A 23,878-nucleotide genomic window follows, 5' to 3' on the forward strand; every position below is an offset into this window, starting at 1 on the left:
GGCAGGTCATTCAGCAGGAATTTTGGACATGCACAAAACACAGACAGGATTGGTTCCCATATGGTTACAGAGCTGCAGTAAAGTGCAACAATTTTCAGCTGGTGTGATTGGAGGAGATCTGGATGCATATTATAAGACTGTCGTCCATAATTGAGGAAAAGTTGAGGTGCCTTTATTATTCTTTTGTTCCACTCTTTCTTTGTATGGGGAATTTGCCAATGCAATATCACTATTTAAAAGGAAGACAAACAAACAAAAAAAAGGCAATGGCTGTTGAAAATAGCAATTCCAGTCCTAATAACCACTGGGAAGCATTTCTTGCTCAATTTTATCCTACTTTTTCTACAGCAAGCTACAGTGGATCAGTGTATTGGATTCAGGAGAAATGAAGTAACAGCTGCCCAAACTGAGCTTGAGCACTCCTGAATTTTGAGGTGTTCAAATCTGGAAGGCAGATGCTGGGTGTGTGTGTGTGTGGGGGGTGGCTGTGGGACAGCCAGCGGTTGGATAGGCATGGGCATCCCAGGAGTTTGTCAGGGGACAGGTAGGGGGAGGGGCCCTAGGGGGGCGTTGGGGGGGGGTCTCAAGAGGGGACAGTGGGGGACAAGGAGAAGGGAGGCTTAGATGGGGGTGGGGTCCCGGGAGGGGGCAATCAGGGGACAAGGAGTAGCAGCGCTTAGATAGGGGGTGAGGTCCTGGGGGGCAGTTAGGGGCAGGGGTCCCGGGAGGGGGTGATCAGGGGACAGGGGGGTGGATGGGGTTGGATGGGTTGGGGTTTCTGTGGGGGGCAGTCGGAGGGAGTGGATGGTGGTGGGGGGTCTTCCCTCCCCCTGGAGTGTCCTGTTTTTTGAATGTTAAAATATGGTCTCCCTACCACTCTCCACTCACAGCACGCTGCCGCATGAGGTCCCCCTCCTTCTTTTCCAGTTGGTAGTGGCCAAGGGAATGCTGGGAAATGTAGTTCTTTCCCTGCTCCAGGGCTGGCTCTATAGGCAGGGAGCTAACCAAGGAACTACAGCTCCCAGGGCCCCCTGTTGGTTCTCAGCTTCCCTGCCGCCCCTGCAAATGGGCTGCCCCAAGCAGGTGCTTGCTTTGCTGGTGCCTAGAGCCGCCCCTGAGTGCAGCGCAGTGTATGCGTAGGCTTGAGAGGTGTGTGACTTTTAATTGCAATTTACACATTTAATATTTAAAACTACTGCAGTGATCTCTTACAGGGGGGGCCGTCTGTAACAGACCGCAGCACTTAGAATCGTTTAAACTGTATGATATTGCGGTTTGAATGCTCTTTAACTTGCATTTAAGGATTTGTGCTTTTATCACGTCGGTAAGGGATTTGGGTCTGATTTATGTTTTTAGATTGTTAGTGGATTAGGGATTATTATTCAGATCAATAAAAAGGTTTCTTGCTTTGGAAAAGAATATTGCTTGTGTCAATCACTTATTGGAAGGCCTTATCTGTGTCCTTCCAGTATTTCCTTAACAACCCTGGTGACCCAGACCTTCGGAAAAGCAGATTAAGGGGGCAGTAAGTAGGTTATTTTAGGGACTCCCCAAAAGCTGTTTTTCAATGAGTTCCTGAACCAGCTCTTTTAAAACTCCTGAATACAAATTATCTGGACCTGCTAATTTAAAATTTCTAACTCTAGTAGCTGTGGTTTAACATCCACCTGAGGCAATAGTGGACTAGGAAGAGTGGGATCATCATCATAGGATATGGATATACCATCTGCTTTATTTTATGGACTATTACTGAAAATTCTATCATTTCCATCTAGTAATGGACTAATACCCTTGTTAAGATTCTTTTTGTTCTTAATATACTTAAACTCCTTCTTATTGTCCTTAACTCTGCAGGCTATAAAGAAAAATCTATGTCCCTTTGCTTCCCTTATCAATTTTCTACAATTCCTAGCTTCTGATTGATATTCATTTTTATCAACTTCCCCTTTCTTCCATGTGCTATATATAAATTTTAGAATTGTTTATAGCCTTTACTTCCCTTCTAAACAGGTCAGTGTTTTAACTATATGGCCTTCTTCCTCAACTGTGGTATTGGGAGAGGGATGGGTGGGTTGTGGCTAAATCAGACTGGAAACTCCTTGCCAAAAGTTTTCTACTCTTCACCCCAGACAAGGATGGGATCCTTCCTTCTGAATAGACTCTTGTCATTTTCCTAAGCTGCATTTATTGATCTTCCTCCCAAGCAGGCAGCCAGCTGCCAGCAATCAGCTCTGTATTACACCTGCCTCTGTCTGTGGCTCCTCCAGAAGAGAGGGAGGATCAGCACCATGCAGAGGAACACTGGTGTACGTGAAAGGAAAGGCTTCCTTGCTCCACACATCCTTGCTGTGGAAATTCGAGCCCAGCTGTGTCCCTGGCACAAACCCCAGGGCTGGTTTGAGGGGACGTCGAATGTTTATTAAACCCCAGCCTTGGATGCTGCATTTCTCCAGCACAGACTGCAGCTTGCATTGGACTCATGTTACAACTGAAGCCCTAACAGCTCTTTCCCTGGTAACTGGGCCAGGCTAGTCCATCAGACAAGCATCTCCAGAGGTAGCTATTGGCATCTGCATTAGGGATTAATGACTCAGGGGGGACGTATGAGCAGGGTTCATCTGTCTAGCTCTGACTCCTTGTCTGCCCTTAAGAGTTTGGATGCTGCAGCACGGTAGTTGCTGTTGAGTGTCCAGGAAAGATTCATCCCCAGCGCGGAACTTGGGCTGGGGGAGTCCTGGGAACTTGGGAGACAGGTGCATGTTTTCTCCTTTGGGCAGTGAGGCCACACCTGTCTCTTGTCCGTGTAGTTCAACAGGTGCAGTATAAAGCTCTTGGCTTTCACACGTCTGCCCCAAATCCAAACGAGGTTAGAAATGCCTGAAACTCAGTAACATCCGGTGGCTTCTCTGAAATGGGTTGGTGGCTTTTTCTCCAGTCGCTGTGGCTGGGCGAGCCCATTGTAAAGCCCACAGAGCTGCAGCTAGCACTGAGCGGCAGCCACAGCAGAAGCCATGGAAAGGGAGCTCACCTCCAAAGTTATTCTCCGCTTGGGAGAGCGGCACTGGCCTCTCGGAGGGGCAGGCAGGGTGTTACCCATCTACCTCGCCAGTGACATGGCAGTGAGGAGCAATTCCTCCCTGTCCTCTAAACAACCAGCTCCAACAGCTGGTTTCAATGAAAGCTGAGCAGGCCGTTGCCATTCGGGGCAGCCCGGAAGTGGCGGCTGAGCAGAGAAAATCCCCTTATTCAAATCCCAGGTGCCCGTCACTGACTAGTACCCTACAATGTGGCACAGTCATGGTGTTGGCAGGCTCCCTTTGGGGCGGCACATCACAGGGCTTTGTCGTGGCACAGGAACGTCAGAAAGGAGCCACTCTCTGTCTGGCCGTTTGACACTGGTGTCCCTAGCATCTGTTATTCAGAGGGTGGAGATGGATGGCAGGAGAGAGATCACTTGATGATTCCCTGTTCTGTTCACTCCCTCTGGGGCACCCGGCATTGGCCACCGTTGGCAGACAGGATACGGGGCTGACCCAGCATGGCCAGTCTATGTTCTTATGCTGTATCTCATCTGACTTTCTTTGGGCAGGCCTATCACCTCCAGCGTATTTAGGTTCCAAACTTCCAGGAAAATTAATGGAAATTAGGAGCCTAAATATCTTTGAGGATTTGAGCCTCGACGTCTAAGGCCATCCTGAAGCGACCCAATCTGACAGCCCCACGGCTCTGCACCTCTGACTCTTTACATAACGGGTCACTCGTCTCCAGCTTCCCATGACAACACTGTCCTTTCGCCTACTTAATATCCCATTGCACCGATGCTGGCAGAATGCAGGCTAAGTGGTCGCTGGGTTTGCCTTCGCTAACGAGCTGTAAGTAAAAAGCACAATAACGAAGCTTGCAGATGCTGAGAAACAGCACAGTTAACACTGGCACAGGCATTCACAGAACAGAGGACGCCGAGAGCATTTAGAAGCCTGGGCAGAAAAGAGAGAAATGTCTCTACCTGGTGGAACGTACCCAGTCAATCGGGGACGGAGCTGGTGATCAGCAATGCTGACAGAGAGCTACTGCAGAGGTGGCAAGTGAATTTTTTTTGCTCTTGTATCCGACTGAAGACAGAGGTCTCTGGGTATGTCTACACTGCAGTTAGCCATGTGCCTGCTAGAGCGGCGAGACAGACTTGCATCAGCTTTGCTCGAGCTAGCATGCTAAAAAATGGCAGAGTGGATGTAGCGGCTCTGGCTATCCCTCGCCCCGAGTCCAAGCCCACCCCACCCAGCCCCGTTGGGCCGAGCTCGGCTGCTATTTTTAACACGCTAGTGCAAGTCTATCTGCCAGGCTGGACGGCTCACTCGTAGCTGCAGTGTAGACACACCCTGCGTGACTGTGCAGCGCACACATGCAGGAATAGGAGGGGGCTGCAGTCAGGACTCAGGTGTGGCAGCACAGCGGTAAGTGTGAAGCAGGTGACCAGAGGTGTCGGGGTGTTTATGGGGCAGCCTGGAGGTGGAAACAAACAAACGGACAAATTTCTTCACACGATGCACAGTCAACCTGTGCAACTCCTTGCCAGAGGATGTTGTGAAGGCCAAGACTATAACAGGGTTCAAAAAAGAACTAGATAAGTTCACGGAGGACGGGTCCATCAATGGCTATTAGCCAGGATGGGCAGGGATGGTGTCCCTGGCCTCTGTTTGCCAGAAGCTGGGAGTCGGTGATGGGGGATGGATCACTTGATTCCCTGTTCTGTTCATTCCCTCTGGGGCACCTGGCGTTGGCCACTGTCAGAAGACAGGATACTGAGCTAGATGGACCCTTGGTCTGACCCAGTGTGGCCGTTCTTATGTTCTGGGAAGGAGAGCTGAGATCTCGATTCTAGTTGAAAGCTTTGTGTTATTAGTCCCTCCTTTTCAGAGCACAAGACTCACCTCAAGAGAACACCCCACCCCATTTTTGGTTGCAGCGAGGCTCCCTTCTAAAAAGGATGTCTCAGGATCTGTGGGGTTATCCATCTGGTTCCACTGTTAACCCCACTTCCGAAAGCACTCGGGGGTGACAATGTACCGCAAACACGCCTTACAAAGAACCTCCACCTGCATGATCATAACCAGGCACCACTTGGAAGAACACTGGATGCCACGAGATCAATTCTGGGATTTATTTCGGTTGCTGGTTTACAAAAGATGCTTGAAATAACAAAAGCAGAAGCAAGTTTTCAAAGCAGCATAGAAGAGCTATTAGTATCCTGCCAACCCCGTATTAAACCCGCAAATGTACAGCTTAAACTGACAACAAAAGCCCCAATCGCAATGCAAACACACACTGGTGCCAAGCAAGGCAGCGCTTCGGGCTTGACTAGCTGCTGGCCAGGGTCCAAGGTTTGGGCACGAGGCCAGGTCAGAACTGACATCACTGGTCTCCAGTCTGAACAAAAGACACCAGGGGGCGCTAGCTGCTTTCAGGAGATTTCATGGGCCAAAAACTCCTCCTCTCATCTCTTATCGCAAAGGAGGTATTGGCCGTGTCTGAACTAGAAAACAGGCCTTTCTGGTTGGGGGGCCGAGCCGAGCGGTGAGTTCGAATACCAGAGGTGGAAGCTTAACCCTACAAAATATTTACAGGGTTTCAGATGAGGGGTTCAGTATCATTAATAACTGAAATAGCTGCAGATGCAGGAGGCACTTGGGAAGTCACCTGTCCCCTCTAATCCCTGTATCCTAGCTTGAAATGTTCAGCCGCTTCCTAGCCAGGGAATTTCCCCCCATTCTATTTTTCTGCAGTTTACATTATTTGCTAAGTATACGACGACGCTCGGTTTACTGCTCCCTGCAGCTTCGAGACTTTGATTTGGCCTCCTCATTTGCTAGGAAAGGGTGTCTTGCATCACAACACATGCAGGAGAACTGCCCCAAATCAGAGCATCATGCTACAATCCCTCGTTGAGACGCTTGCATTCCGACGCAAGCGCAAAGCAAGGCAGTTATCCGGCTTGATGTAGCTAGCCGAGCCCAGGCTACCCCACCTTTTCCACTGGCTAGCTTGAAAACCAAAACCCAGAGGCAAAACCTAGCTTATCACGAGTGTGATACTGGCAGGGCCCACACCGACGCACAAGCAGCAAGATACTCCAATGAAGCAGGAAGTTGGAGGTTGAAATCTTCCAAGGGCAAACTCAGAGTTTTGAAATCTTCTGCAGCAAAGAATTGTCGTGAATATCCTCCAGCCACTGGATGAGGATCTTATTCAGAGCAGCTGGGCTGTAAAAAAAACCAAACACCACTCCATTAAGCTAGGGCTGCTCCTTACTGTGCCTTCTCCGGCCTGGCTTTCACGCCCCAAGGAATTAGGCTTCCATCCATTTCCTAGGGAGACTGCTCCATAGCCTGTGCTGCTTCGCTGTTGGGAAATGTTATTTCCCATGAAAAGTTTAGAAGAAAATGATACTGCCAGTTAATAATAAAAAGTAACGAGGTGGCGTTAACGTGGGGAAAATGCAGGCTGCCAGTTAGAAGAGGCTGAAAATTTGACCCAAAAATGCCTTTTTGACTAAATAGAATGTTAATTATTTTATTGTTCTAATTTTTCAATCAAAACATTGCACCAAGTCCAATGCCCTATTACATCTGTCTATTACATCGACACTCCCACTTGTATCAACCAAACTTGTCATCTCGGCAAAAAACGAGTTGGACAAAATCTCTTCTCCATAAATCCGTGTTTACTGGCATTAATTATTACCCTCCTTTCATTCTTTGTTATTAGAGTCTGTATCAGTCACTCCACTGTTGTGTTGTTTTACAGCTTCTCTGCCATTCAGGCAGACCCGGGATTTAATTCCAGGAGTCATGGCTGAGCAGTCAGTGGGGGGTTATTTCCCAAGGAGCCTCTATGGAGATGATGAAGTGCTCTCTCTCTCTCTCTCTCTCTCTCTCTCTCTCTCTCTCTGAGGTGCAGAGGAGGTTTGGGGGCATGAAGAAGGGGTATGTGGGTAATTTGGGAGGATGGATCCTTTCTGTGGGGTGGAGCTATAGGAGCGAAATAGAACGGAGATTTACTGAGACTTAGGGGAAGTTGGGGGGGCTTCACCCCCTGGCTGATGGGCAAGTGTAAAGGAATCTCAGCTGTGTCATTTCCTTTCCAACGATATGAAGAAGGTTTAATTTAAAGGAAGGGTGGAGCCTTCTTTAATTGACACCTCCCCCCACCCCACTGTGGGTCTCTATTTGCTCGGGCCAGGCCCTTTCAAATACCTGCACTGTCCTGCTAGAAGCCAGCGACAGCTAAGGGGAAGAAAGATCTCGCTGCTCTCGTGGAAGGGGAAGGGAGAGGTGGCGAGGAGGTTAGCACCTCTCACAGTTCAGCTCAACTCTGGCTGCCTGTGGGAGCTTGGGCAAGTCACTTAGCCTCGCTGTGCCTCAGTTTCCCCATCTGTAAAATGGAGATACTAGTGACACCCTCCCTCCCAGGGGTGTGTGAAGATAAACATGTTTGTGACAGAGTGAAGTGTCACATGGGGGGAGGGCGAGAAGGAAAAAAGCAGCCGACTCAAATTATTCAGTCCTCTCAGAGACTGGTGGAAGAGTGTGTGTGTGTGTATATCGGGGTGGGGGGGGGTGCCTGGGCCTACACAAACCAGACCCAGTTCCTTGCAGGAGGGGGAGAAGGATGAGGAAGGATGCACTCTGAAGCAGAGCCTAGGGAAAAAGAGGGCCAGAAACGGGCAGGGGCAGGAGAAAAGATCTGCACCTGCTGGGGAAAACGTACTGGGTTTGGGGCACAGGCTAGGACCTGCCTCCCCTGGAAACTGAGGCCTTGCCACAGAGGGACGAGAACTAGAGACCTCGGGTGTAGAGGAGGATACATTAAATAGTGACCCAGCCCTTTTGATTAGCGTTAGTAGCTCAATGACTCTCTGAACTCCCTGGGGCTGGAGAGCATCCGCCAGTTCACACTGCTCGCCACCGGGGGGCTCAGACGCTCCCGCAGAAGAGGCCCTGTAAGGACCATAGAACGTATAAGTTGAACTTTGACTAACTTTTGCCTTTTCCTAACTCCCCCCCATGACTCCGGCTCAGGCCCGCTCGCCTCGCCACGCACAGTTCCCTTCCGCTTCCAGTGCCCCGGAGATGCTGCCGGTAATGGCCTCTCTGCGAGCCGCGCGCACTTAGCTGTTCTAATCTGTTCTCATGAGACGATCCCTCCCGGCCCAGCTCCTCTTCTCTGCTAATTACTTGTGCCGGAATAATGGCCAGCTGATGCCATGGGCTAAGCTAATGAGGCTGCTTTAACAGAGCTCATAAAAAAACCAGACACCCCAACGGGCCGGCTCGCACCGTTCTGTACACAATTGCAAGCTGCTGGAGGCCAGGCTCGGAAGCTGCAGCGCAGTAACTCAGGGATGCTCGGACGGCACACGAGCTGCCGGGGATCCCGGGGGATCTCCCCACGCGGCACGACTGGGGTTGTGATGAACTCTCTCGTTAGCAGGTGGCAGGACATGCGTTTGGGGTCGTATCCCAGCAGTCCCCGCGCAGACCGAATCTCCACTGACCTCACGGGGGGATTTTGCCTGAGCAAGCGCTGCAGCAGCTGGCTGGGTGGGGGTAGCCCCTCCGAATTCTTGGGCTGGGCTATGGGACGAAGATGAATCTGGAGCTGCGCCGTGGCCCCGGGTGGTAATGCTGGCATAGAGGCAGGCTGGGTTATACGTATATGTATTGGCCTAATTCAGGGAGGTGCTGAGCCACCCCGGCTCCCTCTGAAGTCAATGGAAGCTGTGGGCGCTCGGCCCACTAAAAATCAGAGCCAAATATGCAGTGATCTGCCATGAGCCATTTGGTCTGGTCCCTCCAGCACAGGCCAATGCTGGAGGCTTCAGAGGAAGTGTTAAAGTCACTAAGCCATTTAGCTATTTGCACAAGGCTTCCTCATCGGGCAGGGAGTGGGGGGGAGATAATCCGTGGTGATCCCTGTGGGCAAATCAGTTCACGGACCAGACACGAGCTGACGGCCCTTCCCAGCTTCGCTTGCAGTGCTGACCCAGCCGAGCCGTTAGCAAACGCCAGCCGCGGCGCCCCACTCCCTCGCCGCGCGTACTCAGACTGGCTAACGGCTCACTCCGGGCATCCAGGGCGCTGGAGCAAGAGCTGGCTGCCAAGCAATGCTGACAGTCAGGCCCCAGCGGCTGACGACGACGACAGGCCTTTAAACGCCAGCCAGCCCACCCGCCCCCGCTGTGCACGCGGTACCTTTCCATCTGAGTCCAGTGTCCGCACTCTTCAATGTGGCCCCGGGTCAGCTGGGGAATCTGGAGAGAGATGCACAAGAACAGTGAGACTCTGTTTCACTCCCAAGAGGCTGCCGGGCCTCTCAAAGGTACGGAGGCTTTTAGGAAAGGTTGCTGCTTAGGACCTGCCATATGGGATCAGCCCCATCGAGCCTGGCACCACGACCCCAGCGCTGGAGAATTCCTGACGCTTGAGAGAAGGTCAAACTCCCCGGCCCAGGCGTGTGGGGCTATCCCTGGCTAGAAGAGCATTTCGCCCTGACCCTGCACATGGCCTGAAGCATGAGGTTTGATCCCCCTTCTCGACTCCTCGGCAGGCACAGCTTGTGGGATTGATGTAGCTCGTCAGTCAAGGCGGCTGGTTCGAGGCCTCCTGCTACTGGGAACTCCCCATGGTTGCTTCACATGTGAAGCACGAGCCACTTACGAGGGATTCGTTCAGCTGGGATGGAGTCCGAGGGAACCTACGTCAGCCCAGTGACACTGGATATCCCTGGCCGCCGGGTAACCGGGACGCCATCGGGCAGCGTCTTATCAGGGTGGATGATGCTGCTCACTTACCCACTCCTCCATGCCTTTACTCAGATTCGGATGGAGAATAAAGTCCTTCCCGGCAGTAACCATCAAAGCCGGGACCAGGATCTGCAGGGGGATAAAGACAGGGCTGGGACATGAGACGCCCACCGATCAAATCCGCTCTGCAAACAGTCTCCTTCCCCGGGGGGTAGCGCTCACTAGCCGTTCCCAGCGGTGCGGAGCGGAGCAGACTCACGTAGAATCCATGGGAGTGCGGTGGGCGGAGGCTGCGTAGACACCCCCACCAGGTGAGGATGCGCTGCCCAAAGCCACGCACAACACTGCACATGACACCCCTGCAGACAGGGAGCCCCGGGGCTTGTTGCAATTGCTCCTTGAATTTCAACCCGTTTATCCAGTGTATGGAGAGCATGGGCGGCGCGTGAACCCCCCTTCGGGGAGGCTAGTCCCCCAGCCCCACCCCTCCTGCCCGAGGCCCCACCTACCAGAGCCCCAACCGCCTCACCCCTGCAAATGGAGGAGCCCCAACCCCCGGGCGGACTGAGCCCTGGCCTGACCCCAGCCCCAACCTGACCCCCCACAGGCTACTGGCTGGTCCAAGCCCTGAGCTCTGGGCCGCCAGCTGGAGCTGAGCCCTCACTGGCTTCAGGGGAGAGGGGGAGCGTGGGTGGGGTCACGGCCTCGGCTACGGGAGGCTAAGCCTCCCCTGACCTTCGCTACCCACCGCCCACGATGCAGAGCTACTGGCTGTTTTGCGACCTTGGCAGGCGTTTCTGCTCTTCTGTCCAGGAAATCACTCGGGGACGCTCGCCCAGCTAGAGGCACAGGGGCCTGGAGAGGAGCCCCTTCGAACTGCCCCGGTTAGGACAATTTATGCCTGTCCAGGTACTGTGGCCATCCCAGCTGGAGCACCAGCGAACAGACCGTAGGAGCACTTCTGCCCTGGCCCCAAACCACCATTCCTAGATCTGAGCCCACACTGAGCAACCTGCAGCAACCAGCCCCAAGAAAACAGCTGGGCAGATGGAGTAGATGGGATCTAATGAGGCTTCTCTGTCCCTCTGCTCTGAATTCCCCAGGGGAGCCGCTAGCCCCAAAAGAGCAGGAGGGGGCCAGTGCAAGCCAGACCCGAGCCCCAGAGGGACGTGCCCTCACACACTGCCCTGGGGGCGAGAGAGAGCGGCTGCACCATGACCACTGTCTAATATAAATCACGACTCAGCCAATCAATCCCCCAGCTCAGCTGCAGGGGAGGAAGTGCCCTAGGCTGGAGGCCACCCACTGGCCCAAGAGTTCTCGTTTATATTCGCTGAGACTGAAAGTGAAGCCGGGGGCGGCTCTAGGTATTTTGCCGCCCCAAGCACGGCAGGCAGGCTGCCTTCGGCGGCTTGCCTGCAGGAGGTCCCCGGTCCCGCGGATTCGGCGGGACGCCTGCAGGAGGTTCGCCAAAGCCGCGGGACCAGCGGACCCTCCGCAGGCGTGCCGCCAAAGGCAACCTGCCTGCCGCCCTCGCGGCGATCGGCAGAGCGCCCCCCTTGGCTTGCCGCCCCAGGCACGCGCTTGGCATGCTGGTGCCTGGAGCTGCCCCTGAGTGAAGCGAGGTCACAGAGCCAAAGCATGTGTGAGCACTGCATTCATTGCTCCAGCCAGTTGGCTAACCGCTCAGTGCCCTTGGGGGGGTGGGGACTGGTGCTGCCTTCTTGTGAAGGCAGCATGGTTCAGTGGTTAGAGCACAGAACTGCTGTCCAGCCCACTGGCCTGCAGTGTGACCTTGGTCATGCCACCTCACTGCTCCGTGCCTCGGTTTCCCCAGCTCTGTAACGCATTTGAGATCTCCGGAGGAAGAGGGCGGCACGCGTGCTGATTCCTGTTCTTCCAAGCACAGCCACACTGACCCCGCGTTTGGCAACCGCTGAAAGCGAGGTCTGGGACTGTGTTCAAATCCTGCTGGGGTGAGCAGGTAAATTCTTAAAGGGATTTAGGTACCTAAAGCAGGTGTCATAATATCCTTACAAATCTGGCCCTAAGTCCGTAACCTTCCAAAGGTGTCGTTCTACCATGGAGACAGAGCTGACGGAGACCTGTTGGATCACCCCGCCCCGCTCCTGGCCAGCGGAGGATGGTGGACTCTGGGTGACAGGGATTTCAGCCCTCCACAGCCCCATACTCCCGCCCTCCAGAAACTTTTCCTTTCTTGCGTGGAAAGGTGGCCCTGGGGGAACAGACACAATGTTACTAGAGGCTGAGAAGGAACCAGTTGCCAGTTCACTCCATGGGATGTACTGAGTGGGTGTGTGTCAATCCCAACTGCGGGACAACCCACAGCCCCACAGGGTCCCCAGGCCAGGCTCCCACATGGGGGTACCACGAAGGGCACCCTGCCCTTTGCCAACCCTTTGCCTCTGGCAGAGAACACAGACGTTCCAGACGCCGGATCACGACGCTCCCGCAAGCCTAGAGGAGGACAGACAGATGAGCCTAGCGCCTGTTACCAAGCTACTGTTCCTTCTGCTCCAGGGAACGGAGGCACCGCGGGCTGCTCTCGGCACGTTCCCTCATCTGCGAGTGGCCCAGGGCTCGGGCTGGAGAACGCTAACCTAGCTCCTGCCCCTGCTCCGAGATCCCAGCCCAGAGACAGGCGCCGAGTGGCAGCCGCGCTAGGATCCGCTCTCACCTTCCTGCCTTTCGCAGAGAGGCCCCACTGCCAGTTGGCTCGCATGTTCCGGTACCAGTTCAAGGGTCTCCTAAGGGCGAGGCAGAGAGAAAGGGGGGAGGGGCGTAAATCCTTAGTGGGATCCCCGAGAAGTTCTCGGGTGCTGCGTTCCGTGGGGAGGCGCAGCTGAACCAGGGGCCCAGATTTTGGCTGAGCTGGTATTTCCTTGCGATCCCAGGGCAGACCCCCCAGCCCTCTTAGCTGGGCCTTCTACGGTGGCTCATCTTAGGCTCCCCATGGGCACCAGCACCGCACGCCTGCCCCCAAGCAGGGGGGAGACTCCCAAGAGCCCCATGCAGGGAGGGAGTGGTTGGTTTGCAAAGGACCCAGCCGAAGGCCTTGTAACGTCGTCTCTGGGAACATCCCAGGCAGAGCCGACGTTACCTCCCTCTCGCCAGCGCCAGCCTCTTCCTTCGTTCTTTAGCTTCGCTCTTACCTGAAGCCAGACTTTTTAAACTGCTGGATGAAGTACTGGAGATCAGCTCCCGCTAGGATCTGGCTTGGAGGTGGGTCTTCCGACATGCCAGCCAGAAGCCCCCCTGCCGAGAGAGAGAGGGGGGTGGTGAGAACATCTGCTAGGCAACCTCGTGGGCAGAATCAGCTGCAAATGACCCCGAGTCCGTGGCCCCGACAAAGGACTAAGGGCTTGCAAAGGGCCTCTGCAGACTCCCTGCACCCCCCGCCCCCGTGCTCAGTTTTAAAGCCGGGTGCTGCTCTGCGAATGGGATTTAGGCTGAGACGGGGGAGCCCTGTGGTGACGGGTGGATGGCGTGTGAGTTTCATGCCGGCCCAGGAGTTCAGGCTCCTCATTTAAGCGGCTATAGGAGCAGCCTCCTCTCCAGAGGCGCTTGGCAGCTGCAGCTCCCACTGAGGGGCTCAGTGCCCGTGATGGCAACACCGGTTATTTAGGCACTTAAATGTGGATTTAGGTGCCTCAACTTTATACACCAGAGCTTGTGATGTTCGGCCCAACGGCTACAGGGGCAGTGGGACAGAGGCCCAGTGGTGCCGGCTGGCAAAGGGCTCCTTGGTCTGTAACAGCAGCGCCTAACAGGCCTGACAAACTCACTACACCCCCCACCCGGCTTTCATAGAATGTATCCGTACCGGGGGTCACAGGCAGCCCGGGCGTGGCTGGAGGAGAACACGGAACTGGCCGAACTCACAGTGTGACGTTAAACCAATATGGTGAAACTGGTCCAGCTAAACCCAGAGTAGCTGTTCACACTGAAATCCACACCGAGGTTTGCTCTAGGCTGGTTTCAAAGCCAACTTCGAGTCCTACCAGTGCATCTTTCTCCTTTAGACCGGCCCTTGGTGCCTGGGGTAGAACCCTGCAGCCCTGGGCATAGGCCACCCCTCCAGCTCTCCTGGAGGTTTCTGCAGGGTACATGCCTCCAGCTAGAGCTGCACAACGAATGCTTATTGCTGCTGCTATTTATAGCGCCCTTCTGCAGCGTGTATCGGTGGGTGATTTGATTAGAAAGTGCTGCGTAAGTGGATTTGCAAGAAAGGGAAGAAACCCAAGGAGGGAGAGAGGAGTTTCATAGCGAGGCCTTCAGGAGCTCTGGTTAACATTCAGCCGCTCCAGGCCATCCCACTGGCCGAGGCGTCCCTCCCGCTGCCCAGGTTTTAATTAAAGGGACAGCATCAAGGGTGTGTCTCAGTGTCAAACATACAGCAAAGGGGAGCACAAAATCCCTCCTTTACCTGTACGGGGTTAAGAAGCTCAGATAACCTGGCTGGCACCTGACCAAAAGGACCAATAAGGGAAGAAGATACTTTCAAATCTGTGGGGGGAGGTTTTGTTTGTGCTTCTCTTTGTTGTTCTCTCCAGCACAGAGAGGGACCAGGGCAGGAAAAACCATCCCCTAAAACCCTACCTGAAATAAGCATCCAAGATTACAAAAAATTCTAAGTAATAGCAAGGAAATGCGTTAGCTTATCTTTTGTTTTAGCTTGTGAATTTCCCCTATGCTAAGAGGGAGGTTTATTCCTGTTTTTTGTAACTTTGAAGTTGAGCCTAGAGGGGAATCCTCTGCGTTTTAAAATCTTATTACCCTGTAAAATTACCTTCCATCCTGATTTTACAGAAGTGCTTCTTTTACTTTTTTCTTTATAATAAAATTCTTTTTAAGAACCTGATTGTTTTTTAGTGTCCTAAAAATCTGTTGGTTGGTATATTATTCTCAAGCCTCCCCAGGAAAGGGGGTGAAGGGCCTTGGGGGGATATTTGGGGGAAGCAGGAACTCCCAGTGGGCCTTTTCCTGAATCTTTGTCTAACTCACTTGGCGGTGGCAGCAATACTGTCCAAGGACAAGGAAAGGATTTGTGCCTTGGGGAAGTTTTTAACCTAAGCTGGTAGAAATAAGCTTGGGGATCTTTCATGCAAGTCCCCAAATCTGTACCCCAGAGTTCAGAGTGGGGAGGGAGCCCTGACACTGAGAATGGCTCATATTTGACTACACCCACCCTCACTTACCGCATGATCTACCTAGAGGAACTTGCAAAGAAAAGCGATTTCTTTCTTAATACCAGCCTCTCTGCTCCCTGCAAGCACACAGGGTAGTTTGTTATTGCAGGGTCTCTCCCAAGCCTTGGTCTGCACACGCTGGGGTATTATTGTAGGGTTGCACTCTTATGGGACAATTCAGTGCTTCTTTCTATCCAGCCCTCCATACACCCTCTCTCTCTCCTCCATTCCCTTCTGTCGTGGCCCTGGACTTCCTTACGGCCAATGAACAACCCTACAATAACATACCTGCGTGTGCAGCCCAACCCTCGCGAGCAACCCAATCCTTTGTTATTGTAGGGTTACTTGTGAAGTCGGGTCTGTTCACGTTTGGAGGGGAAGGGAGGGAGCCCCAGGAGTAGCTCAGCAGTACCCCCCGCTCCCCCGCCAAGTATTTGAAACGTCGTTGATGAGAGAGATCCACCTGCACCACTAACGAGAAGGCTGGGAGATAACTGGGGAACAGGGTGACAAATCCCTTCCCACCTGGGCCATTTCGTACCCTTACCTCGCTCCCGGACCTTGGAGGAATTGAGTGGAACAGGCAGCTGGTCCTGCGAGGGAAACAGCTCTAATTAACGGGACGTGATTAACTCCCAGGGCTGCCGGCCAGAGGGGAACTCTGAGAAAAGCCATGGGAGCAATCACACGGCACCGAGGATTGACATAGGGGGTTGGATTAACAAAGTGATGTACATCTAGCTAACGAGCCTGGAAACGTACTGTTATTGGTTAACTGCCCAGCCGTTCGGGGAAGGGCTCCACCGGGCCGACTCAGCGTTGCGGGGCGGCTGCAGGGAAGGGGCAGGCCAGGCTGTGGAATGGTTCCCCAAAGCTCCATATGAAGGCGCTTTTGTGGTCGGCAGCAGCACCGGGTCTCCTCTGTGCTCTGCTACCGAGCGCAGCCCCCGCAGCGCCCGGGGAAGGGGCTTGTTGGGGCCTTCCAAAGCCAGGAGCCGACAGACCAAAGCAGCGCAGGATTTGCACCGAGCACACGGGGGCTGGTGCAATATGTAACGAGGCTGCTTGGATTGTAGGCCCTGGCCCAGTCCTGCCCAGGCCTCCGCTCGCCCGGCTGGCTCGGAGCAGACACTGCCGAGAGCTCTAACCCAGCCAGCCCCAAGCAGCACGAGACGCTGCGTCTGGGGCAAAGGAGGATCCCACTCACTCGCGAGCAGGCCCCGAGCGCCCCACGCTGCTGCTGGAGCACTCGCTCTCCGCGGGGACAGCAAACACTCGACGCCTGAACCCCGATGCCCCCGGGGCATGCAAGAGAGTGGGTTCAATTCCCAGGCTGATCTCACTCCCTGGACTCTGCCGGGACGGGACTGTTACTCCATCGGCTCTGCAAAGGCCTGGAAGCCAAGCCAAAGAACTGCAGCGACGGGCCAGACGTCCCTGCCTCAAGCACATGGCTCCCGCTTCGGCCCCCCCTGGATTTACACTGTAGACTAGGGAAATATCATCATCCCTGCATTAATGATGGCAAAGGGCAAACTGCAGTCAGGTAACTTGCCCCAGGCTACACAGTGAGTTAGCAGCTGGGCCGGGATTAAAAAAAGCCTTAACTATGAATCTTCTGCCTTCCAGACTTTGAGTTTGTTTAAATTATAAAGCTCTCAAGGGTTTTTGCCCTGAAGCTGCTGATAAATAGTTACTGCCTCCGTTCTAGGTTAATGACGCTATTTGTATTGTGCTCCGAGAAGGAGATGAAGAGACTCGATGTAACCCCTGGAGGGTGCTCAGGTTGTGCCATATGCTCAAGGCCCTGCGCCCTCCACCGAGTCCACCCCAGCCACAACAGCATAGGGCCGAATTGGAGTGAGTTTCCTTAAAGGACATCCCAAGCCCTTACTAGTGAGAACACAGTTTTCCGAACACGAAATGGAGTAAGGCAGACAGCAGTGCCCTGGCTGAGTCTGCAGACAGCCAAAATTATTGTCGCCAAGAAAGGTGTGAACTAACACCCCATTCGTCTCAACAGAGCACGTTAACTCTGAAACCTACCGATGATCTAAATGCCAACATTCTTCTCCAAACATCCAGCGGGCCCATCACCGTTAGGTGGAGCGGCAGATATTGGGGTCGGGGGTTGCAACAGTTGGCAAAACTTCCAGCTGAGTCTTGATGCCACACCCCTCCCCCCTGGAATTTCCGGTCAGGTCTCCCCAGGTGAGAGAGATGGGAGCAGAGAGTTAACCCAGGCTGGGGCTGGATCATCAGCCTCCGCTTCTCGTCCTTCAGACCCCAGCTATGGGATAAAGATCACACAAAGCCCCGCCCTACCCAGCCGCATGCCCCGCCCCTACCTCCTTCCTCATGGAGCGGATCATGATCCTAAATGTCCTGCTCAGGTCCTTCTCCAGCTCGAGCTCAGCAACACCCTGAAAGAGAAACAGCAGCAGCCGCTTTCAATAGCTCTCTCCAAAGAGGACCCAGAGTCCTGGTGGGCAGCTTGGCAGGAAGCGGCCTGCAGGGTAACACGGCACTGGTTTCCCAGGAATGGGGTTTTCGTTCATTATCAGCGCAGCTAAGATGGTGACAAACTCCTGCCTGGGGAACGGCCTTCTATTTGTATGCTCCGAAAAGCGCGTCTGTGTCCGTGCATGGAGTCAGGCCACGTGAAAATGTGCATTCAGGTGCTTAGTTACTCCTCTGCCTGTGCAGTTGTCCCGTTTGCTCATGCAGAGGCAGCCGAGATGCAGCTTCCACACTCTGCTTGCGAATGGGGTCTCGGCCATTCGGGCAAAGTGAAGAGAAGCTCACGGGCTCACCCGGAAGGAAACACCCACCATGTATCGCACACAGCTTTATTTGCCTAGCTCAGAAAGACGACTCAACCCCACAGAGTTTCATAAGATTCCAGAGAGTCAGGGGGGTTCAAACTGGGGGGCTACGCAGCCTGGCTGCTGCTCTGTGTAAATCTCATGCTGGAAAGACCCAGTTTAAAACCCCTGGTCAGCAAAGCAGCTCCAAACTAATGACAGGTCAGTCACATCCCCGGACAGGAACTTCCAGGCCCAGCCATCACTCTGCTTCGGATTCAGAGCCTCCCCTTCCTCCCCGAAAGTTTTCCAATAGCTCCTCACTCCTCCAGGAAAATAAGGTTGGACTATAGTCTCCCCACCCAGCCACCGCGCTCTGCTGTGAGAATCAATACTATGCCTGTATCTAGCCCCTCTTAAAATCCCATCCCTTCAATTCCTTATTCTCATCTTCAAGGCCCTACGCAGCAGAGCTCAGAACATCCCCTTTCATTCCCTCTGCCAAGGCCTCTTTGCTCACAGGGCAGGAGCATCTGCCTATCTTGAAAGCACCAGAAAGTCCGTCTGTTCTTTCTTTATCTCCTCACCTGCCTGCCAAGCATGACAAACAAAGCCCAGCTCTGCCTCTTGGGCTGAAAACACATCGAGGAGCCATCTGCCTAATTATCATTTAAAAGACAAAGTGCGAAGGGAATATGCGAGGAGGCCAGGGCGGAATTCACGCTGGAAAACTCGCCGTGCAGCACCAGTTCGAGTCAGCTAATCGGATTTCTAACATGCTCTAAGTGACACTGGCTCAGCCCTCTGCCTCCAACAGGCAGAAATACATTTGCCATCCTCAGCGCAGCTCAGAGACCTGGCCCCCAGCTACAAGATGAGCCTGCTAATGGTTTGTTAGCCACCTGCCCTCTGTGGAGAGAGGCTGCCTTCTCCATTTAATTTTGCACAGAGAACAGGGACTGAGCAGGTGGAGTTCCCACCCTGCTCTAGACAGAGGGCGGGTCTGGAGTACTGTGTCCAGTTTTGGGCCTCACACTACAAGAAGGATGTGGAAAAATTGGAGAGTCCAGCGGAGGGCAACAAAATGATTAGGGGGCTGGAGCATGTGACTTATGAGGAGAGGCTGAGGGAACTGGGATTGTTTAGTCTGCAGAAGAGAAGAATGAGGGGGGAGCAATGGTCTCAAGTTGCAGTGTGGGAGGTTTAGGTTGGATATTAGGAAAAACTTTTTCACTAGGAGGGTGGTGAAGCACTGGAATGGGTTACCTAGGGAGGTGGTGGAATCTCCTTCCTTAGAGGTTTTTAAGGTCAGGCTTGACAAAGCCCTGGCTGGGATGATTTCATTGGGATTGGTCCTGCTTTGAGCAGGGAGTCTGACTAGATACCTCCTGAGGTCCCTTCCAACCCTGATATTCTATGATTCTATGCTACACGACCGCTTAAGTCGATCTAACTTACGTCACTCAGGAGTGGGGAAAAAAGTGACTCAAGTTACAGAGACCGGTAGACATGCCCAGAGTAAAACCAAACCGCTTGTACTCTGCCCTTTTCCCCTCCCCGGGGCTTGGAACTCAACCTGAGTTATCCCCCAAACGTACCTGCTCCTTGACTGTCCTTGCAGGACCTCTTCTGCCCTCAGCCCTTCATTCCCACAGCCCCCAAGAGACACACCAATCCCTCTCGTACCCGGGGCTAGCTAACGAGAGCCACCTGCCAGCACCAATCTGCTGCAATCACTCCACACCCGCTGTAATTACTCCGCATGCCTGGCTTTAACGCCACGGACGTTCCCAGCAGGCTCTAGCATCCGACATATATTAGGGCTGCTCTTCATCTCAATCCGCTCTAGCCCTCTGGGAAGAGCCCATTTGGAAGGGGTTTCGGTCCAGGCAGACATCTGCCAGCTGTGACGGGTTCCTCAGCCACGCGGCTGTGGGTGTGTCTCTCAGAGGGATACCGGGCTGCTCTGGAACTAAGCCATTGCCCTGGAGGGCACCACACAAGAAACGTGAGCTTCCTCGATTCCATGACCCTTTCTAGGCACTTGGATGTTGGAACTGGTTTCCACTGAGGTTGAGATCTCCAAGGATGGTAAGATGGGGGGAGCAGTGCCCAGGAGTCTGTGATTGTCCCTTAACTCTTTTGTAATAGTGCTAGGGGATCTTTAACCCCCTGCCTGGACAGATACCAAATACAGGCAGAATCAGTCTCAGTTTAACATCTCATCTGATGGACAGAGCGCACCCACTGGTACACACTGCATCATCAGTGGGGCATACGACCAAGGGCGGAGACAGAGCATTACCAATGGAACCATCTCCGTCAGGCAAACTTTCTCCGCTCCAGCTGTGTTACTACCTTACGAGCTCTCCCCTTCCGCTCAACTCCATTTATGGCTCTATGGGTCTAGATCTTCGACTGGTGGAAACCATCAGAGCTAGACTGAAGTCAATCCAGTTATATGGATTTACAGCAGCTTCGAATCTGGCCCCCAGCTGGAGCCATCTTTTATATTTCCTCAGGTGGAGCTCTCGGTTGATGCCTTACATCACGGGACTGGCAGGCAGGAGAACAGAACCCACGGAGCACATGTACTCAGCGCACTGGGAATAGAACCTCTTTGGCTCGTACTCACCGGCTCCTGGAAATAAAGCTGATAGTCAAACACAGGATTGGATTTGATCATCTCCATGACATCCACCTTGGGGTTCGCAGGTCTGAAGGGTGTGTTCAGTCCAGCCACTGCCCTAAGACACCAGCAGCAGGAATCAGAGAGGGAGAAACCAGAAGACCCAGTTTACAACCAAATACACTCTGATTTAAACAGTAGACTCTGAATTCACACACTGGCATTGGGCTGTGTGCGCACACAGGGGCATTTACATGGGACAGGAAGTCACCCACGGGGAAGCTCCAGAGAGAAGTGAGATATGGACCTTTTCAGGTGCTCGCTCTGAGCTTCGAGCACATGGAGCGCCTCAACTAGAACTCCACCGTGAAGGAGTTTGGAGATGAAATGATAGGGGAGCCATCCGACGGGGACTCACCTCACTCGCTCTGGGTAAAAGAGGGACATGTTCCACACCACAGCGCCGCCCCAGTCATGGCCGATGAACACGGCCTGGGAAATGCCCTAGGGGAGTACGGGAAACAAGAGTGTCAATGGGTGAGTGCTTTGGGGGAGCAAATGGGGTTTCCAGGGCAGAAGGACTCACGTTACTCTGGCAAGCAACACAGGAGGGTGACCCAGACCTTACCAGGGGGCACAAAGGGGCTTTGGGACAAGGAGACATTTGGAAGCTCTCCAGCAGCCGGAGCGAGAGAGGAGTGCGGCTGAGTTTGCCAGTGTGGCACCATCTTTCTCCCCACCCCTGCTTCCCCCACACATCCAGAGGGCTCTGCACCAGTCCAGGGCCTGCAGAACAGGCCCATGGTCTTTGTTCCCCAGCCCTGGGAGGATGGGGAAAGAGACAGCCGGGGAGGTGCATTTCCACAGCCCAGCCGCTGGGGCGGGGACGGACTAGCTGCACAACCCCTGAGAGCCTGGCTCCAGTTGAGCCGCAAAGCTAGGGAGCTCTGCGCCATCCCCTGGCCCCGCGGCAAGCGTTGCTAGCAGGGAGTTCTTTGCTTGCACTGGGCTCCTAATCCAGCAGGCTGGGTAGCCCACCCCGAGTGGAAACCAGTCCACTAGTGACCTCGCGACCCCCTGGGCACACGAGCCAGCGTACCAGTCTGATCGCCCAGGACAAATTTCCATTCACAATGCGCCGCCGGGGGCCGACACAGGAACCAAAGCTTCCTCCCTCCAACCCACAAGCGGGCTCTCAAGTGCAATTCAATTAGCTGCTGGCTGCAGTTCTGCTGGGTCTGTTACAGGTGACTCGGTTGCTCTCCTGCCTCCCGCTGGCTGGGAAGTTTAAGGCCAAAGGCTGGATTCAAAGGGGACATGGAAGCTGGTGTCAGCTGGACCCTGGGATGCTCTCACTCCCGTAGCCCTCCTGACACTGAGGAGCCTCCAGTGATGTCACTTGCAAAGAGGCTGGGAGTGGGGTTTCTTCCAGTAGCGCAGGGGCTGCTTGAACTCCAGCCTCCTTCCGCCTCCTGCTCGGCCCGTCCCTTGGGTCTCTCAGCACGTGGCCTACAGGGATTAGCCTCCCTTACATTGCCAGCAGGCGGCCGTGGTCGAAGCGGAGCTGTAAGCAGCAGAGTCAGTTACGTGTAGGCGAGTGGGCACAACTCCAAGGCAGGGCAAGAAAGTTAGGAGCAGCAGAAATGACCAATTTAAGCAGGGCAAACCCTTAGCGTAGCCACACTCGGACTCATTGAAACTGCTCGTAAGCTTAGCTCAGTCAGGCCTGGTCTATACACAGCGTTTCACAGTCTAACCAGAGGTGTGAATTTAAAGCAGTTTAGTTAGTGCCCCTGTGCCCTTGTGAACTGCTTTCTTACTGGGGTCAGAGAGGGGCTTATTACAGCTTAGCCTGAGCAGATCCCGAACAGACTGAGGACAGGGCACTGGAATAAGTCAGGATATTATGGGTTCTAGTCCCAGCTCTGCTACTGGTCTGGACAACTCGCTTCATAGAATATCAGGGTTGGACGGGACCTCAGGAGGTATCTTGTCCAATCTCCTGCTCAAAGCAGGACCAACCCCAACTAAATCATCCTGCCCTGTGCCTCAGTTTCCCCCATTGTATAATGGGGACAGCGATACTTGCCTCTCTTTGAAGAGCTGCAGGTGGACAGTGCTACCTACGCGAGAGCTAAGCACTGCTGTTAGCCACCACCTCTTAACACAATGGCTTCCCAGTGAGGGCTCAGCTGCTGTCACTTGTCATGGGTGGCTTGGCCTTGCCAGGCAATGCCCTGGCAGAAGGTCAGCGGGAAAGGGGACCCGGCTCCCAGGAGATGCCACTAACCCAACTGCAAGACAGCAGCAAGACAGAGAAGAGGAAAGCAATTTGTTCCAGTTTCCATTGGCCAGGCCCTGCGTTACCTTGGAAGGAGCACTGCCAGCTTTGAAGCAGCGTCTGTTTCAACAAGATACAGCTCGATCCACGGCGTTCCCTGTTCAGATGTTATTTATTTGTGTCCTGATAGAGGCTGGGCCCGGCCAGAATCTCTCTCCTCCCTCGCACGTCCAGCCGTGCTGCAGTACCGAGCTTCTTCAGATGGCACAGAACCCCCCTGGGGAGCTGAGCCCCCTTGTGGGGACAGGGTGGCAAGTCTGGATTTCACAAATACGACTACTTTGCATTTCACTGGCGCTCTCACAGCACTTACAAATGCAGGCACCATTATCCCCAAATGGGAAACTGAGGCAGGGAGGGGGGGGAGTGACTCACCCAAGGTCACAGTCAATCAGTGGCAGAGGTGGGAAGAGACCCCTGTGCTTTAGTCATTGGACAACACTGCCTCCTATTTCAAAGGGGACTGGATACCGAAATGAACCCAGGCCACTGTTCTGCCCACCTCATCTCTGCTAGTCTGAGGTACTTGCATGGCCCCGACTGCCATTGTATCTGAGTGCCTCATGATCTTCTACGTGTTTATCCTCACAACCCCCCCATGAGGCAGGGCAGAGCCATTAGTACAGAGGGGAAACTGAGGCACAGAGGGACTAAAGCAGATGACAGAATAAGAAGCAATGGTCTCAAGTTGCAGTGGGGGAGGTCTAGATTGGATATTAGGAAACACTATTTCACTAGGAGGGTGGTGAAGCGCTAGAATGGGTTAACTAGGGAGGTGGTGGAATCTCCTTCCTTAGAGGTTTTTAAGGCCCGGCTTGACAAAGCCCTGGCTGGGATGATTGAGTTGGGGTTGGTCCTGCTTTGAGCAGGGGGTTGGACTAGATAATCTCCTAAAGTCCCTTCCAATCCTAATATTGAAAAAAAATTGAAACTGGTGTGATAATGTGTTATTTTGACAATAAAATAATAATTTTGCAAAATTTTTAATTTTTTTGGCACTGAATTCCCCCAGGAGTAACCAGGTGCACTGGGGAGAGTGAAGACTACTGGTGAACTGCAACAGTAATCCTGCAACACCGAGCCACCAGCGCG

The 23,878-nt window shown here is 53.7% G+C and overlaps 1 protein-coding gene across 1 annotated transcript in view; it reads right to left on the reverse strand.

The window, feature by feature from the left end:
• Positions 1–5,146: 5,146 nt before the first annotated feature.
• The window catches only part of LOC120401417 (bifunctional epoxide hydrolase 2-like), a 60,703-nt gene continuing 41,971 nt past the window's right edge, over positions 5,147–23,878 (reverse strand). Inside the window, exons 11-19 of the mRNA XM_039531385.1 lie at positions 20,864–20,949; positions 20,452–20,563; positions 17,361–17,435; positions 15,560–15,605; positions 12,976–13,078; positions 12,501–12,570; positions 9,851–9,931; positions 9,252–9,310; positions 5,147–6,260 (exon numbers count right to left, since the gene is read on the reverse strand). Coding sequence (XP_039387319.1) covers positions 6,176–6,260; positions 9,252–9,310; positions 9,851–9,931; positions 12,501–12,570; positions 12,976–13,078; positions 15,560–15,605; positions 17,361–17,435; positions 20,452–20,563; positions 20,864–20,949 — 717 coding nt within the window. The 3' untranslated portion in view covers positions 5,147–6,175. The remainder of the gene's footprint in view (positions 6,261–9,251; positions 9,311–9,850; positions 9,932–12,500; positions 12,571–12,975; positions 13,079–15,559; positions 15,606–17,360; positions 17,436–20,451; positions 20,564–20,863; positions 20,950–23,878) is intronic.

The sequence above is a fragment of the Mauremys reevesii genome, linkage group 3 (assembly GCF_016161935.1).
Source record: "Mauremys reevesii isolate NIE-2019 linkage group 3, ASM1616193v1, whole genome shotgun sequence".
In the NCBI taxonomy this organism is placed as follows: domain Eukaryota; kingdom Metazoa; phylum Chordata; order Testudines; family Geoemydidae; genus Mauremys; species Mauremys reevesii.